Source organism: Hippichthys cyanospilos, chromosome 7 (assembly GCF_059441005.1).
Source record: "Hippichthys cyanospilos isolate Australia breed blue-spotted pipefish chromosome 7, RoL_Hcya_1.0, whole genome shotgun sequence".
Classification (NCBI taxonomy): domain Eukaryota; kingdom Metazoa; phylum Chordata; class Actinopteri; order Syngnathiformes; family Syngnathidae; genus Hippichthys; species Hippichthys cyanospilos.
This window is the reverse complement of record NC_142375.1, coordinates 2,412,501-2,429,052: the sequence shown is the minus strand read 5'-3', so window position 1 is coordinate 2,429,052 and position 16,552 is coordinate 2,412,501. Positions and strand designations below refer to the sequence as shown.

Here is a 16,552-nt window from a genome sequence, read left to right as displayed (position 1 = left end):
AACACACAGAAATTATGTCCATTTTCTAATGAAAAACTAATGAAAACTATTTTGTTTTTTTGTGGAAAACTTAAACGATTTTAACCAAATAAAAGCTCTTAGAAAAAGTAGCAAAAAAATTTTTTTTTTTTTTCTTAGTTTAAGGTTGTTAAAAAAATACATGCTGTCGTTAAAAAAATGGATTTGTTTTGGGGGAAAATCTAAGCTATTGGGGAACTGTGATATGACTCCTGAAAATGTTTCTTTTTTTAAATCTCTAAAAAAGAATTACATTTTGGTGAAGAAAATGTTGTGTTCAAGGAAGATCATTTAGAAGAAAACTTTATTTGAATTGTTTTGTGTGCACAGACCGGCCCACCAGGCGAGACAGGCAGGAAAGGAGCTGAAGGTGGGCGAGGGCAGCCGGGCAAGGAGGGAGAGCTGGGACAAGTAGGGCCCCGGGGCATGCAGGGCGACATGGGCGTCCCGGGCCTGCCCGGCACTCAAGGACCCGCGGTGAGACCCCAAAAAGCTTGTTCTGACGTCACAAAAAGTCTTTTTTGTTGTTGTCTTTATTTTTTTCATTTCACTATTAAACTATAATTCCTTTTGAGTGGACTTGATGTAGGGCGCTTTTTTGCTGTTTCATGCAAAATGGCCGGGACAGCATAATGTCGTCTTTTGACCCATAAATTAGGTCAAGAGATCGACCCATAAATGTGGTCAAGCTCACTGATCGGTGATAGCGATTGATTGCAAAAATTCTGATGTAAATCCTGTTTCTTAAATTACAGTCTTGTTTTCTTTGAGAATAGTAGTTTTATTTTTTTTTTTTACATTGATTTTTTTATTTTTTAAAGCACGTTTTTAAAAATAAGTATTTATTCATTTTTTCATTCATTTTATTCAGGTTTCAAGTAAGTTAAGTTGTTATTTCATGATTTTTATGGTATGTATATAAATATATGTATGCATATATATATAAATATATGATATGTATGTGTATATATATATATATATATATATATATATATATATATATATATATATGTACCGGTATATATATGTATAATGGATGGATGGATATCAGTAAGTTAAATAGCAGTTCAAAATCTAAATTAATACTTCATTAGCATCTTATTTTTTGTCTCCCTTTGTTTGATAGTTCATATTAGTAAACATAATAACACATTCTACACAATTCATATACAATCATAAATGCATAAATAAAATCACATGCTGTGTACTGTCAATAAAATGTACACTTCAAAAATTTACCCCAAATTTTTTACATTCTCTTATTAAATTTAGACTATATATATATATATATATATATATATATATATATATATATATATATATATATATATATATATATATATATATATATATATATATATATATATATATATATTAAATAATATATATATATTAAATAATATATTGTTCTAACTCTTTTTGAGCACATCTTTTCAGTTCTGTTTGATAGCTGTCCCACAAGCAAGCAAATGTGTGTCATAAATTGACACACATTTGCTTGCTTGTGGTTAACAAAAAAAACTAAACAAAAAAACAAACAAAAAAAAACCCAGATAAGGCGGACTGAACTATAAGCCACAGAGCTCAAAATATGAGGAAAAAGTCAAGGCTTATAGTCTGAAAAATGCGGTATATTCTATGTTGTTTATATACAAAATTATTGTCCATATTCCATTTTTTTAATGTCATATTATAGCCATTTGGTTATGATCCTTCAAGTGCTGTAGTTTTATATCGGTGTTTTTAGCCAATTAGAATTCATCGAACTTGTGCTGCCAGGCTTTATGAAATCTGTCTGCCGCCCTAAGCGCTAGGGCATGCGCTTCAAAAACTGCGGGCCATCCGTGCCATGTGAAAAGACACGTTTGAACCAGCCCCTGTAGTTATTAGACAGCTGCAATAGCCAATCAAGTCATACGATCGCCATCTAGAGGCCTCACGTTGAACGTAACGTGACCCTAACCCCCTAACCAGAATAAAAGCAGCTGTTTATTTATTTTCTTTTATTTTATATTATTTTTTCACTTTTGTGACTTTTAAAGGGAACGAAATATCACTTTTGCATGTGTGTAGGGAGGGAAGGGGGGTTCATTAAAAATGTTTTCTTTGCAATAAGACATTGTGTATGGGCCCACTAGTTGTAATGTGATTTAATTTTGATTTGTGGAATACGAAGCAACTGTTTTTATATACTGTATTTGTTGGGGTGGCCATTTTGACTAAAAATGACATTGCAGCTGCTTGGGGCTCAGTATTGAAGAATCAAGGCCCAGATTGCGACTGTTATATGCGCTAACTCAGAAAACAACTGAATGGTCACTCATGACCTGTATAAATGTGATGTAATTTTCAGTGGACAGGCAGTGTCAAAATGGCTGCGGCCCCAGAAATGGATCAAAATGGGGATTCGTATCCCACAAAGGCAATATTATATTACATCAATCAATTGAAAAAAATGAAAGCAACAAATGTATTTCAACGTAATGGGGGGCAACGGCGCTAATAGTATTTTGTGATGGTTTTGATGCAGGGTAAATCGCCAACAGACACGCACATCCAGCAGGTGTGCATGAGGGTCATGCAAGGTGAGTCGACATCATTGGCGCTGGTCGGCCCATCCCGTCCCGCTCCTGACCAGTTGCTTGCCGGCGCCCCACAGAGCAGCTGGCCCAGCTGGCTGCCAGCCTGAGCAGACCGGAGTCGGGCTCGTCGGGGCTGCCCGGTCCCCCGGGCCCGCCTGGCCCGCCGGGTTCCGCAGGTGACAATGGTCTCCCCGGTCACGCCGGATCCCGGGGGCTACCCGGACTCAAGGGGCCGCCCGGGCCGCTGGGCCGCAAAGGACCCAAAGGTGGGACCGCCCAGCCTTCGCGTGCAAAATAGATGGATATGACTAATGACTAAATGGATGGATGATATGGCTAATGACTGGATTGATAAAGCTGATGGATGGATGAATGTATATGGCTAATGACTGGATGAATATGGCTGATAACCGGATGGATAAAGTTAATGGCTAATCAATGGATGGTTGGAAAGATATGGACTGATTGATGGACGAGTAGACAGACACAGTAGATAGCAATAAAAAGAAATACAGTAGTAGGTATGGATGTTGCATGAATCAGAGCTTAATAGTTGTAAAATGTTTATAACAAAAAGGCTTCTTTATTTTCACTATTTAGGTATTTTCAGTCTTACAACAGTAGGTGTTGTCACATTTAACAATGACACACACACACGCAAGTTGCTGGCTCCAGCCTTCCTGTGTGCCGTTTGCATGTTTTCCCCGAGCCGTGGGTTCTCTCTGGGCACTCCGGCTTCCTGCCACATTGCAAAAACCATGCATGGCAGGTGAATTGGAGATAATAAATTGTCCTTATGTGTGATTGGGTACGTGATTGGTTGTTCGTCTCTGTCCCTCTGTGTCCCTCGCCTACTGCCTGAAGCCAGCTAAGATAGGCGCCAGCGAGCCTGCCACCCTTATGAGGACAAGCGGCTATAGAAAATGGATGGATGAATACACATAGTATTGTGTGAATGTTATGTTATTCCTCTTTTTTACCCCGCCCATTTTTTGACGTGTTTCAACTCATTCACACAGTTCCAATTTTGTATTATTCCAATTAATCGTACGACTGCTTCCATTTTGCTTCCAATTCTCACCGCAGTATTCCAATATTCATATCCAATGGGGGATTTAAAATTTCACATTTTGAGCTTTCCCATTTCATACTGAAAACATTTAACTCATTCACTTCGCCTTATGGATCATTTCATTAATTTATACATAAACATTTGACCATAATCCCATATTTTCACCTCAGTATTCCAATATTTATATCCAATGGGAGATTTAACATTTTACATTTTGAGCTTTCCCATTTCACATACACTTTATATATTAAAGATTGCTCTTTCCACTGCCATACACTTCCTTTCACCTATGAATTTATGTTTTTGCAATTTGAATATCCACACAATTTCCACTTTTTTTCCCTCGTATCTTCGACATTATTTGGCCTATTCAAACCGTTCCAACTTTGTAATATTTTCAATTCTTCACAGATTCAACCCATTCAACATCATACCACCATTCAATGCCTCTCCCTTCAGCGCTTACGCCTTCACACGCAATTTCTTCAGGAAGTGCACATTTTCTAGTTATAAATTGGCTTTCCGACTTATTCGTTGATTATTTTCTATGAGAAGGTAAACTGCAATAATACAATGATACATTTGAGAGAAAATTAATAATAAAAAAAGGAAATATATATCTAGAATGTGGCTTGTTTGATCAAGATCCTGAATCATTGTGTGTGTGAGTCAAGCACTGCCCAACATGTTATGCAACTAACCCCCCCCCCCCCCCCCCCCCCCATATACAGGAGACCAAGGTGACAGGGGGGACCGGGGCCCCACTGTCCGTGGCCCCAAAGGAGATGCGGGAGCTCCTGGTGTACCTGGTAAAAACAAACAACAACAAAAAAAAACCCCACTACTTTTGAGCCATTCATTCATTTCATTGCCGTGTCAATTTTGGCTTCTCGCCATCTTCAAAACATACGTACTCAAAGAAAAACACATCATTTTTACATCATATTTACAATGGGTCATTTTGTACGTAAAATAATTTGGAGCCTTCAAGGACAAAGTGTTTACCAGGCACGGATGAATGGACATGAGGCTCGCCAGTTTTGCTGTTTGAAAAATTACAAATTTGGGCAATCGCAGAGTAATCGGGATTAGGATTATAGCAAACGAAACAATCCTGATTGTTATCGTTCAAAAATTGCCCCAGCCCTAAACCACAATATGCTGAGAATTTGAAAATTACGATAAAAAAATATCAGTTCGAAACCTATTTTAGACTCACCTGTTTTGCGGCTTTTGTCACGCGCTGACGTCAATTTCGGGGGACATCAAAGGGTACAGGATAAAAAAGAAATGATTCATCCGTTTCACTTGAATTTTACTCCACAAAATATAATTCAACATTTTGAAAAATAAAAACCCCAAAACATCAAGGTGACCGTTGTAATATTTCCAAGGATAAATTCTGAGGTTCAAGTGAGCGTGAATTTTGCTTTCCTTTTCCTTTTAAAGGTTTTCTAACATTTCGCTATGTTCCTTTTAAATGTAATTTATTACACATACATTATGCGTATTAAACCCTAAATCTTCAAATCGAAATATATCAATTTTGACAGTATGACGTCATATTCGCTCAAATTTTTTCGTTTCCTACAAATTTTAAAGTATCAAAAACAAAACAAAACAAACAAAAACAAGGCTGAAATTTACCGAAAACTTTGACCAGAGGGTTTGGCCGAGAAAGAAACATCGGTTAGTCAAAGACTTGAGCCGTGGCAATCGAAAATGCAGCGATTGTTTGCGTATAGTCACGCGAGAACTGGGGCAACTACCGTCATCGTCTCAAAAAATACACAATTGAACTGGTGTTACGCCGCAATCTAGTGGCAAGCCAGCAGGATTTTCCCACAAACATAACGGCCAGCGCCTTCGAATGGCGGAGGAATTGGGGGGGGGGGGGCTAAGTGGTCACTCTCTGGCCAAGCCCACACCTGAAAGTAATTTTGGGTGACGATTTGATAAAGAATGGCGCATCCAATGGCGTATACACGGAGGTTGCTTTCACTACTCTGAATAAAATAAAATAAATAATGATTTGGGGTAAATTTAAAAGGACGTTTATACAGTCTGAAAAAAGTCTGAACTAGTTAAAATCAATCAACCTGAGGATAACCGTCTCACAATGAATGATTGAATAATGTATTGTAAATTATCAATAATATTCAAAAGGACAAAATAAAAATGTCAGTCACCACAAAATATTGGCAAATCAAAATTTCACAATTTCATAAAACAGTAAAAAAATAAACTACTACTATAATAATGCGGTTGCACACACTCTTAAAATTGATCAGATATGTTGTTGTGTACTTGTTCTTTCTAGTAGGCTTTTCCCGGCGTATTCTTGGTTACATCTATGAGAACAAGCCAAACAAGGATGTAGTGCAATAAATGCCCCTCTGCAACAGGTCAGCCAGGCCGCTCAGCGTTTGGCAGCGACGGGCGCGATGGCTCCCGGGGGCCTCGCGGGGCTCCTGGAATCCCGGGCGTTCCAGGTCCCCCGGGAGCCGCGGGGCCAGCCGGATATTGCGAGCCATCGCAGTGCGTCCTTCCAGCCGTGGCGGCACCCGTGACGGGGGTCAAAGACTCGGCTCTCAAGGGCCCCACCGACATGTAAGCAGAGCGCCATCCGCGGGCCAGCCCGGCCGGAGGAAAAGATCCCCGGGGTGGGGGGGTTTAAAGTTGTAAATGTGTCAATACATTCAATAATCATCTTTGGTCCAAAAATGTTTCACTGCTTTTATTTATTCCAGCAAGAAATAAAACACATTTTAATAGACATGGTGGACATTTTTTCTTTGACTTTTTTTTTTGTTACGTTTGGAGGTAAATGATTCCTGAGCCCAAGTACATTTGCCACTTTACACTCACTAGCCGCCATTTGGCTGATTCCGTCTGGGGCGGTGCCAGGCAGCAAGCCCCGCCATCTAGTAGCACAAATATCTTGATTTTACGTTTGAAAAGAAAACTTGGGAAATATAAACAAATAAATGAACTTTTTTTTTAAACGGTGGATATTTTGGGGAAACAAACCCCGTGATCTTATTTTGAGGACTTAAAGGATCCAGAATTTCCTTTAATTTCAGTCTTAAAAGACTGACCTGCTTCCAAATGCTGAAGACCCTTCTCATAATTTTCTCATCATTTGAAAGCAAGCAAGACAACTGGGCTGGGTCCATTTTACATTTGCGCCTGCAGGAAATGTTGGTAATTTGCCCGCAAGGCAAACTCAAAGTAGGTTTTGGACTTGAGCGGGCTCAGCTGCTCCAGCTCCAGCAGCTCCTTGACCTCGGGCAGGTACGTCGCCAGCTGCACGCCTGACGCCAAAATAAATAAAAAAGATCAGCCTCTGGCGCCGCCATCCCAGATGAAACGTGGACTCACCTTCTTGGGCCAGCATGAGCAGGACCTTGACAAAGACGCTGTCCTTGGCCGCCTCCAGCGGGTCGTCGCTGCCGTCCACGCAAGACCAGCTGGGCCGGAAACAAGTACAAAACCATTCCCAGAACAATGCCAACTATGGTAATTCCAAAAACAGAAGATGCCTTTCTGGTATTTTCTGTCAGAGTCTATAAGACGCACCAACACTTTGGCGACAATGTAAAAACTATAGCAGAAGAGAAGAAATCACATCTTTTGTAAACTCCTCATATTTTCTGGGTTGTTGTTCATATCCGTGAGTTATATATTTGTTGCGGGTTAAGTGAAGTGTTTTTCTGATTTCCCACATTGTCAGCAGTCATCAAACACAGCGCCGGTGTAATGTTGAATGCACGCCAAGCAGTTGTTGTTCCTTTTCCTCGTGACACAGCTCAAGTTCATTTTGCCACTTGACACTTTTTGATCAAGGAATACTGTATTTCCCCAAACATAAGATATGTTTATGTATAGGACTCAGCCTTGATTTGGGGGTAAAATTCTGGTATTTTTGCTTTTCTTCTCGGCGCTCAAGTTCATTTTGCCACTTGACACTTTTTGACCAAAGAATACCGTAATTCCTAAAGCAAAAGACACACCCGTGTATTGGACACCCCCCCCAATTTTAGAGTCAAATTTGGGGATTTTCTATGTTACCATGTGTAGAACGCACGTACACTTTGGCGACAGATGTAAAAACTAGAGCAAAACAGAATGAATGTCATCTTTTGTAAACAATATTTTCTTGTGTTCATGTCCATAAGTTACACATTAGTTGCGTGTCTAGTGTGTTTCAGGTTTCTCACATTGTCAGAGGTTAGACATAGCAGCACTTAGTGTAATGTTGAATGTGCTGTTGTTTGCAGTTGTTTGTCTTTTTCCTCGCAACGTAGCTCAAGTTCATTTTTCCAATTGACAATTTTTGATCAAGGAATACCATATTTTCCAAAGTATAAGACACACCTATGTATGGGACACACTTTCAATTTTACGGCCAAATTCTGGTATTTTCTACTTAGGCATGTATGACACACGTCAACATTTTGGCGACAATGTTAATATTATAGAAAAACATAATCTCATCTTTTGTAAACGCTTCATATTTTCTTGTGCTCATATTCATAAGTTACATATTTGTTACGGGTTAAGTGAAGGGTGTTTTAGATTTCCCACATTGTCAGCGGTCAATGAACATAGCGCCGGTTGTTTTTCCTTTTCTTCAAGACGTAGCTCAAATACATTTTGCCACTTGACACTTTTTGATCAAGGAATACCCTCCCCAAATATAGGACGCATCCGTGAATAAGACACCCTCAATTTTAGGGTGAAATTCTGGTATTTTCTATATTTGCCTGTATAAGACACAGCAACACTTTGGCGACAAAACCTTTAATGAGTCCTACTTGAAAAAGATTTATCACGGTAAGGACTTTTGTTCCAAAACAAATTTGCAAGAGACATTTTGGACAGTTAAGATTTAAATACTGATTTAACCTCCTAGGACCTGGCGTCCACATATGTGGACTTCACTTTTTCAGTTGTCTCAACCACAATATTATATTTTGTACTACAAGGGACTGGCATCAACTTGCCAGGACATTGTACTGTCATCTAGTGGTGGAAGGAGTGTAAAACACATTACATGATAGATTTAAGATGGCTTTCAACACAGTTGAAAAATCAGTCAGTCACTCCCAATACAAACCTTGACCGGGTAAAAAATTGAATCAAATTTTATGGCTGATTCTTGCTCAGATATGTTAATAAGGGTTCAAAGTTCATTACTAAAGTCAAATTTTAGAAAAGCTAGAAACCATAATGATTTACCATGCTGTTAAACACAATGTACACATATGTGGACAAGAGGACTTAGATTTGATAGTTTTGATGAGAGCGTTCAAAAATGTGGACCAATCTCATTTTGAAATAGATTTTTGGGGTGTTTTTGGTAGAAAACAGTTTACTACAGTTCAAGGAGATTGGACATACTTTTTAAATACAAATACAAGTTTTATTACGTTTTTCTCAATGTGTGTTTTGTCATCAGAGTGTTTTTATGCAGAGACAAGTCTGAGGTGGGCAATTTGTCAGATATAGACAACCCTGTGGTGGATACTGAAAAAATAGAAATCTTTAAATCCCGACTAAAAACACATTTATATTCAAAAGCATTTAGTTAATTGAGCCTGTCTGCAGCTTTTTTTTTTCCCTTTTTCCTGCCCCCGTCTTTCGGCTCGGAGAGAGGGCTAGCTACATGGTGAGGCTTGACTTGACCGCCTCCATTTGGTCCTGCGCTAATCGACCATCGCGGGTTAGGAGATCGGCCGTCTGCGGTCCACTTGGTTGGAATGTGGGATGGTTCCTGCCCAGTGGCTTTGCCTGCTGTCAAGACATCACTGCACTATATAGCAAAATATGTTTTCTGTAATCTATATTACAGAACCTGTGGTCCCTACTGGAGGTTTCTGATTTTCCCCTAATTGGGGTTTTTGAGTTTTTCCTTCCCTTTCTGGGAGCTTTGACAAGGGATGCTGTTGTGTACCTTACACTGAAAAGATGTCTTTCTGTATGGCTTCTTTTTTCGAAAGAAGTCTCCACATGACCTCTTTCCATCTGTGAAGCCCTTTGAAACTTCGGTGATTTAGGGCTATACAAATAAAATTCGATTGATTGATTGATATCAGGCCCCATGACGGAAGTCAAGCAGTAGTGATGAGGACAGTTGTGGGTGTGAGGACCCAGTTCCACAGACCACGGGACATAAACATCTCAGTGATGAATTTGAAGGATATCATTCAGATCATGACATAGCACAAGATGTTTTCTGTAATCTATATTGTTTATGTGTATGTCTGTATTTGGTACATGCAGCATCCACTTCAACCTGTGGGCCTGGAAGGGGGCTCCTCCCACCTGTGGTCCCTTCTGGAGGTTTCTGATTTTCCCCAAATTGGGATTTTTGAGTTTTTCCTTCCCCTTCTGGGAGCTTTGACAGGGGATGCTGTTGTGTACCTTATACTGAAAAGATGTCTCTGTACGACCTCTTTTCATCTGTGAAGCCCTTTGAGACTTCGGTGATTTAGGGCTATATAAATAAAATTGATTGATTAGCCAGCTGTAAATTTATTTATTTAATTAAAATATAAAACGAATGTCCACATATGTGGACATGCTTTTTGTCGGAAACTGCATCATGTAAAAATATATATCTTTATCAATGTACTCATCAGGCCCCAAACAGCCCAAATAGCCAGAAGAAATTAAAATTGCATGCCATTTCGGAGTCCAGGTCTTAGGAGGTTAAAGGTCTGATTTCTAAATAAAGAAATACTGTGGAAAATATTCAGACAGACTGATTTCAAATCAGTTTAACTTTCATAGCTTGTGCACAACTTGCTTAAATGTCACATTTTATTCATTCAATCTCAAAGACATATTTTTCCATACTTTCCATGTCAAAGCATCCATTCCTCGGTATTTATTTATTCATTTTCAAATGTTACAGTAAAGGAGGCTCATTAAATAGCCGGCAAATGAGTTAAGTCATATAAAATGATTATAAAAATGTCTTGTTTTACATGTTTTACATTGTAAAGCGCTTCTGCTACTTTTGCAAAAATATCGATCTACGCATTTTCAAATGATGATTTTTAAGCCATTGTGGTTCAAATTAAGTTTTAGTGCATTTTTTTTTTCTTTTGGTTTCGCTTCTGATTAAAAAATATCCCGTTAAATACAAATGTGTAATAGTTAAATAATCTGTTCTTACTCACTCGTCTCTCCTGAGCGCTTGTCCAAAGATTTGGCACTTGAGTGAGTGGATGTCCACATTATCATCCTGTCCAAAAGGAGGAAAAAAAAGTTTGCCAATGCGATCCTGGGGTTCCATGGGGACGGGACAGGAAGTGACCTGGTGGAGGTAGTGCAGGAGATCCAAAGCCTTTTTGAAGTCATACTCATTGGCCCGCCGGTTGTCGTCACAGATGTAGAGCTGCGTAAAATGCAAGTTGACTTTGGTGGGGAAAAAAAGCAGAGGTGTTGGATGGACCTGCCTGGATGAGCTGGCGGGTGCTGAGGAGCGGCATGCTGTCGGGGTTCTGTTGTTTGTCCTCCAGAAGCTGCCTGGGCAATGTCTCCTGATGCAGCAGGAAGCGCTCCTGTTCTACAAGCTCTGAGGGCAACAACACAAAAAAAAACTTTTTTTTGGTGGGAAACAAAGATTCATCTCCCTCTCTCTCTGAGTAAAGATGGCCTATCAAGGTTATTGCTCAGTGGCATTTGTTTTGTAGGGAAAAAAAAAAACATAAGTTGAGGTTATTTTTGTGAGGGTATAAATGAGGTGTGCAAATGATTTTGTCTAGGGTGTTACCGTTGACTTGCTTGGCCAGCTGCTCCGCCGGGAGATCAGACGCCAGCGCTGCCAGTTTGCTGAGGGCCAGCAGAGTCTTCTTCTTGGCAAAGTAACGCGTCTCCGCCTGCGCCTGCTTGAACAGTGTCCTGTGGGCCTGCACGCAAAGCATGGTGGATGCTTGGACCAATGGGGCTGGTGTAGGAAGGAAGCAAGGAACCAAGCAAGGAAGAAAGGGAGGAATGAAACAAGCAAGGATAGAAGGACGATGGAAGCGAGGAACAAAAAAAACAAAGGACAGATCCAAGGACGGAAGAAAAGGAAGAAGGAACAAAGAAAGAGTGGAAGCAAGGATGGAAGGAAGGAAGGAAGGAAGGAATAAAGTAAGGAGAGATGGACGATGGAAGGGTGGAACAAAAAACTAAGGAAAGATCCAAAGAAGGAAGAAAAGGAAGAAGGGACAAAGAAAGAGAGGAAGCAAGGATGGAAGTGCCATAAGAAGGAAAGCAAGGTGGGAGGAAAGAACAAAGAAAGACAGAAGAAGCAAGGAAGAGAGAATGGAATGAAAAAAAACAAATGAAAGGAGGGAAAAAGAAAAGAAGGGAGGGAGCAATGAAGGAGTGGAGGAAGGAAGAATGAAATGTTGGACTCAACAAAGAAAAAAGAAAACAAGGTCGGAATATAAAGGAAGACATGAAGAAACAATGGAAAAAAGATAGGAAAGAAGGAAGGATATAGGAAAGAAGCAAGAAAGTAAGAAAGGAAGGAAGGAATATAGAAACAAAAGGAAAGGAGAACGAAGAATGTAAGGAAGAAAAGAAGGGAGGAAGCAAAAAAGGAAGGAAGGAAAGAAGAGAGCAAGGAAGAAATGAAGGAACAAAGAAAAAAGGAAAGATGATAGGAATATAGAAAGGAAGAAACGAAGAAACAATGGAAAGAAGATAGGAAAGAAGGAAGAAAATAGCAAAGAAGCAAGAAAGTAAGAAATGAAGGAATATAGAAACAAAAGGAAAAGAGGAAGGAAGAAAGGAAGGAAGAAAAGAAGGAAGGAAGCAAGGAAGGAAAGAAGAGAGAAAGGAAGGAATGAAGAAACAAAGAAAAAAGGAAAGATGCAAGAAAGATAGAAAGGAAGAGATGAAGAAACAAAGTAAAGGAGGAAAGAAGAAAGAAAGAGAAAAGAAGGGAGGAAGCAAGGAAGAAAAGAAGAGAGCGAGGAAGGAATGAAGGAACAAAGAAAAAGGAAAGACGCAAGGAAGAAAGAAAGAGAAAAGAAGGGAGGAAGCAAGGAAGAAGAGAGCGAGGAAGGAATGAAGGAACAAAGAAAAAGAAAAGACGCAAGGAAGAAAGAAAGGAAGAAATAAAGAAACAAAGGAAAGGAGGAAGGAATAAAGAAATGAAAGGAAGAAGGGGGGCGCAAGGAAGGAACGGAGGAAGGAAGAATGCAAGGAAAGAAGCAAGAACGGATGGGAGGAAAGAAGAGAGCATGGAAGGAATGAAGGAACAAAGAAAGAAAAGGAAAGAACCCCCAATTGCTCCTGATGCTGCGTCATCAGTAGTGACTAGTTAGTGTGAAGCGCTTTGATTACCCAAGGTAGAAAAGCGCTATATGAGTGAAAGTCCAAGTCCAAGTCCAAGCAAGGAAGAAAGAAAAGAAGGAAGGAACAAAGGAAAGGAGGAAGGATGAAAGAAATGAAAGGAAGAAGGGAGGATGCAAGGAAGGAAGGAAGAATGCAAGGAAAGGAGCAAGAAAGAAAAAAGGAAGCAATGAAGAATCAAAGGAAGGAACGAAGGAAGCAAGCAAGGGAGTAAGGAAGGAAATAAAAGGAAAGAAGCAAGGCATAAAGAAATGACAAAAGAAAGAAAAAGAAGGAAGAAAGAACAGAGGGAAGAGGGAGAGGCAACAAAGGTAGGGAGGAAGGAACAGAGAAAAAGGAAAGAAGTGAGGAGGAAAGAACGGACTGATGAAAGGAAAGAGGAAAGGAAGGAAGAAAGCAGGGGAGGACGGAAGGAACCATGAAAATGGAAAGAAGCAAGGAATGAAGAAACAAAGGAAAGCAGGACGGATGGAAAGTAGGGGGGAAGTAAGGAAGGAAAGATTAAGAAAGAAAGGAAAGGAGGAAGGCCGTACGTCTAGGTAGCGGCCCACGTGGACATCGTGCAGCCAGCTGAGGTGCTGATGCACTTGCAGGAACGCGGCCAGCTGCTGGTGCCGAGCAGCCGGCTGGGACAGAAGCTTTCCTCTTTTGCCTTTCTCCATGTACCACCGGAACAGGAAGTCGGCAAAGTTCTGCAATGCGGGCAGAGAGAGGCGTGCTGCCTTTACTAATGTCACTCCACGAGGATCTTTTGCTAACGCTTCTCAAAAGGGACTGCGTGAGACTGAGGCAAGCTTGGCTGCAAATTTGGCTAATTCTTAAAGACGTGATAGGAAAAGGGAATTCTCCTTTTCAAATTAAGAGCATGTTTATACTCTTAATTTGAATGTTTGTATTAATGTGCAATGTTTATGTTTTTGTAAATTTTGTTGCTAAGAACTTTGCTCAGTGTTGCCTTGAATTGTGTAGCTGTCAGTGGCAAACAGTCAAAATGGATCTTTGACGTCTATAGCTGTCAATGGCACTGAATGAGTTATTTTTTTTTAAATTCTTTGTTTTTAAACGATCATTAAAAAAACAAACAAAAAAAACCTAAATAAATTATGGATTGAGGAGCCGTTAGCCAAAAACAAAAGCAAGCTCAAGCGCCTTACCTGCTCGGCAAACTTGCTCATGTAGAGCTGCAGGCGGCTCTGATTGTCGGTCAGCTCGCACATTTGGACCAGGATGTCAAAGTCGCAGTACTTCTCGGCCAGCGCCGCCACCCACTGGTACTGACCCAGCTCCACTGAGGCGACAGGTCATCTTGACATCAATTCAAATTCTTCATTTGGGTTTGAGTTCGCTTAACACAGCCCCAGTGTCTTTTTCTTCCCCATTTTACAAGATGGCACTCAAAACGCAACTTACAAAGCTCATTTTTGATCAGAAGCGTTATGCTAAACTTTTCTTTCTGAATTATTTTAAAGGCAACAAGTGATATCGTTTGATGTTGTTTGGAAAATATATCACTTTATTTTAGAGCAGGGGTGTCAAACATAGGTCCCATGTAATTAATGGTGAAGTGTAAAAATGAGCTGACTTTTGTCAACAAATGAAAAACTTATTATAAATAGTCATGTTCATATTTTAGGATTAATAGTGACATTGCGCTTTTACTATTTTAGACAGGATTCAAAAAGAATGATACATTTGAAGTTGTTGTTTTAAAGTGATAACAATATATACTGTGGCGCGCACTAGCACCATGTCTCTCACCCAGAAGGGATGTTGCAATGAACCTTTGATGCTTTGAACCTATTGGCTTTGTCTTTGCTGTTTTGGACAGTATCAGTTTTGCAATGGCATGCGCAGAGTCAAGATCTACACTAGCCTGGCAATGTGTGGTTTCTTCGACCAGCCACATACCATGATTTTTTTGGTAAATGGACTTTCACTTATATAGCGCTTTTCTACCTTGGGCACTCAAAGCGCTTTACACTAACTAGTCATTTACCTACTGATGACACAGCACCAGGTGCAATTGGGGGTTCAGTGTCTTGCTCAAGGACACTTCGACATGGTCTTGATGGTCAGGGGATTGAACCCACAGCCTCTCAGCTGGGAGACGACCACTCTACCATCGTGCCATGCCCACTTGGGGATACATTTTTCTCCATGCGGCCCGCAAGCTAAAATGAGTTTGACACCCCTGACCTAAAATAACTAAAGTACTAAAGTAATTGATTACTCTAGTACTTAATTACCTAAAGTATCTTATTGATTGATGGCTCGAAAGCGCAGTGAATAGCATGTCCGCCTCACAGTTAAAGGGACCAGAGTTCAAATCCACCTGGCTCCGGCCTTCCTGTGTGGAGTTTGCATGTTCTCCCTGAGCCCGTGTGGGTACTCTACGGGCACTTCGGCTTCCTCTCACACTCCAAAAACATGTATGTCAGGTGTATTGGATATACTAAATTGTCTGTAGATGTGATTAAGTGTGCGAATGGTTTTTTGTCTCTGTGTGCCCTGCAATTAGCTGGCACCCAGTTCAGGGTGTTTCCTGCTTACTGCCTAAAGCCAGCTGGGATAGGCACCGCAAGCCTTATTTTTTCAAAATAAATAAATGAAGAACTACCTTTGTTCCTTTAGTAACTAAAGCAACATATGGACTGTGGGCTGGTTCTATACTGGGAAAGGGTTTAATCCAGCCCACGAGATGATTTTGTGAAGTATAAAAATTAGCTAATTTTTTAAATGTTTTACGAGCAATAGTAATGTTGATGTTTTATGATAGTGATGTTGTACTTGAAATTTTGGTTAATATTAAAAAAGAATAATACATTTGAAATTGTTCATAAAAAGTATTTACATGTAAATATATAACATTATTTTATTGGTCCGGCCCACTTTGGAATAAATTTTTTCCATGCTGCCCGCAAGCTAAAATAAGTTTGAGTTTTAGAAGATTTTGCCACACTATAGTGCATCTCACAGTTGACATTTGTGGAAGTGCGGTGCAGTACCACTAGTGTCTGAAGAGTTGACTGAATTAGATGCCTTTGTAAACAATTAAATGGCAATTTTTTTTTTTGTTTTGTTCTTTTTTTGTTTTTAAAAAAACAAGAACAACATTAACAATTTACCTATTTATCATTACTAAACATGCTGCGCATTTTTTAATGAATCAAATATTCAATGTTTTGTTAAAGAATGAAACAGATTGTATTCAATTGAAAAATTGATCCACTCACATAGCGGCGCCAGGAGCTCGGATCGGCGTTGACTGTACTCCATTTCCAGGCTGTTGTAGCGTTCTTGGCCCTGCTGCTGGCGGTGCTTGAGCGAGTCCAGCTGTGCCACGTAGCCACCCAGGTAAAAGTCCAACAGCGCCACCAGCTGCTCGCAGAGCATGGCGCGCAGCTCCGAGTCGGCGTGGGGGTACATGCGGCGCAGGATCAGTTCGTGCTGGCGCGAGATGACCGTGCGCACACCACCGGCACCGCCCAACGCTACGGGACGGAAGCGAGGTGATGAATGGGCA

General features: G+C 40.2%; 2 protein-coding genes across 2 annotated transcripts in view; one reads left to right on the top strand and one right to left on the bottom strand.

Annotated features, from left to right (window-relative positions):
* The window catches only part of col9a1a (collagen, type IX, alpha 1a), a 34,138-nt gene extending 27,688 nt beyond the window's left edge, over positions 1-6,450 (top strand). Inside the window, exons 28-32 of the mRNA XM_088420563.1 lie at positions 349-495; positions 2,549-2,603; positions 2,678-2,866; positions 4,404-4,481; positions 6,078-6,450. Coding sequence (XP_088276689.1) covers positions 349-495; positions 2,549-2,603; positions 2,678-2,866; positions 4,404-4,481; positions 6,078-6,286 — 678 coding nt within the window. The 3' untranslated portion in view covers positions 6,287-6,450. The remainder of the gene's footprint in view (positions 1-348; positions 496-2,548; positions 2,604-2,677; positions 2,867-4,403; positions 4,482-6,077) is intronic.
* Positions 6,395-16,552, bottom strand: part of nup133 (nucleoporin 133) — a 38,438-nt gene continuing 28,280 nt past the window's right edge. The window contains exons 17-25 of the mRNA XM_088420557.1: positions 16,263-16,520; positions 14,184-14,317; positions 13,563-13,721; positions 11,456-11,591; positions 11,139-11,257; positions 10,997-11,077; positions 10,860-10,924; positions 7,054-7,142; positions 6,395-6,986 (exon numbers count right to left, since the gene is read on the bottom strand). Coding sequence (XP_088276683.1) covers positions 6,850-6,986; positions 7,054-7,142; positions 10,860-10,924; positions 10,997-11,077; positions 11,139-11,257; positions 11,456-11,591; positions 13,563-13,721; positions 14,184-14,317; positions 16,263-16,520 — 1,178 coding nt within the window. The 3' untranslated portion in view covers positions 6,395-6,849. The remainder of the gene's footprint in view (positions 6,987-7,053; positions 7,143-10,859; positions 10,925-10,996; positions 11,078-11,138; positions 11,258-11,455; positions 11,592-13,562; positions 13,722-14,183; positions 14,318-16,262; positions 16,521-16,552) is intronic.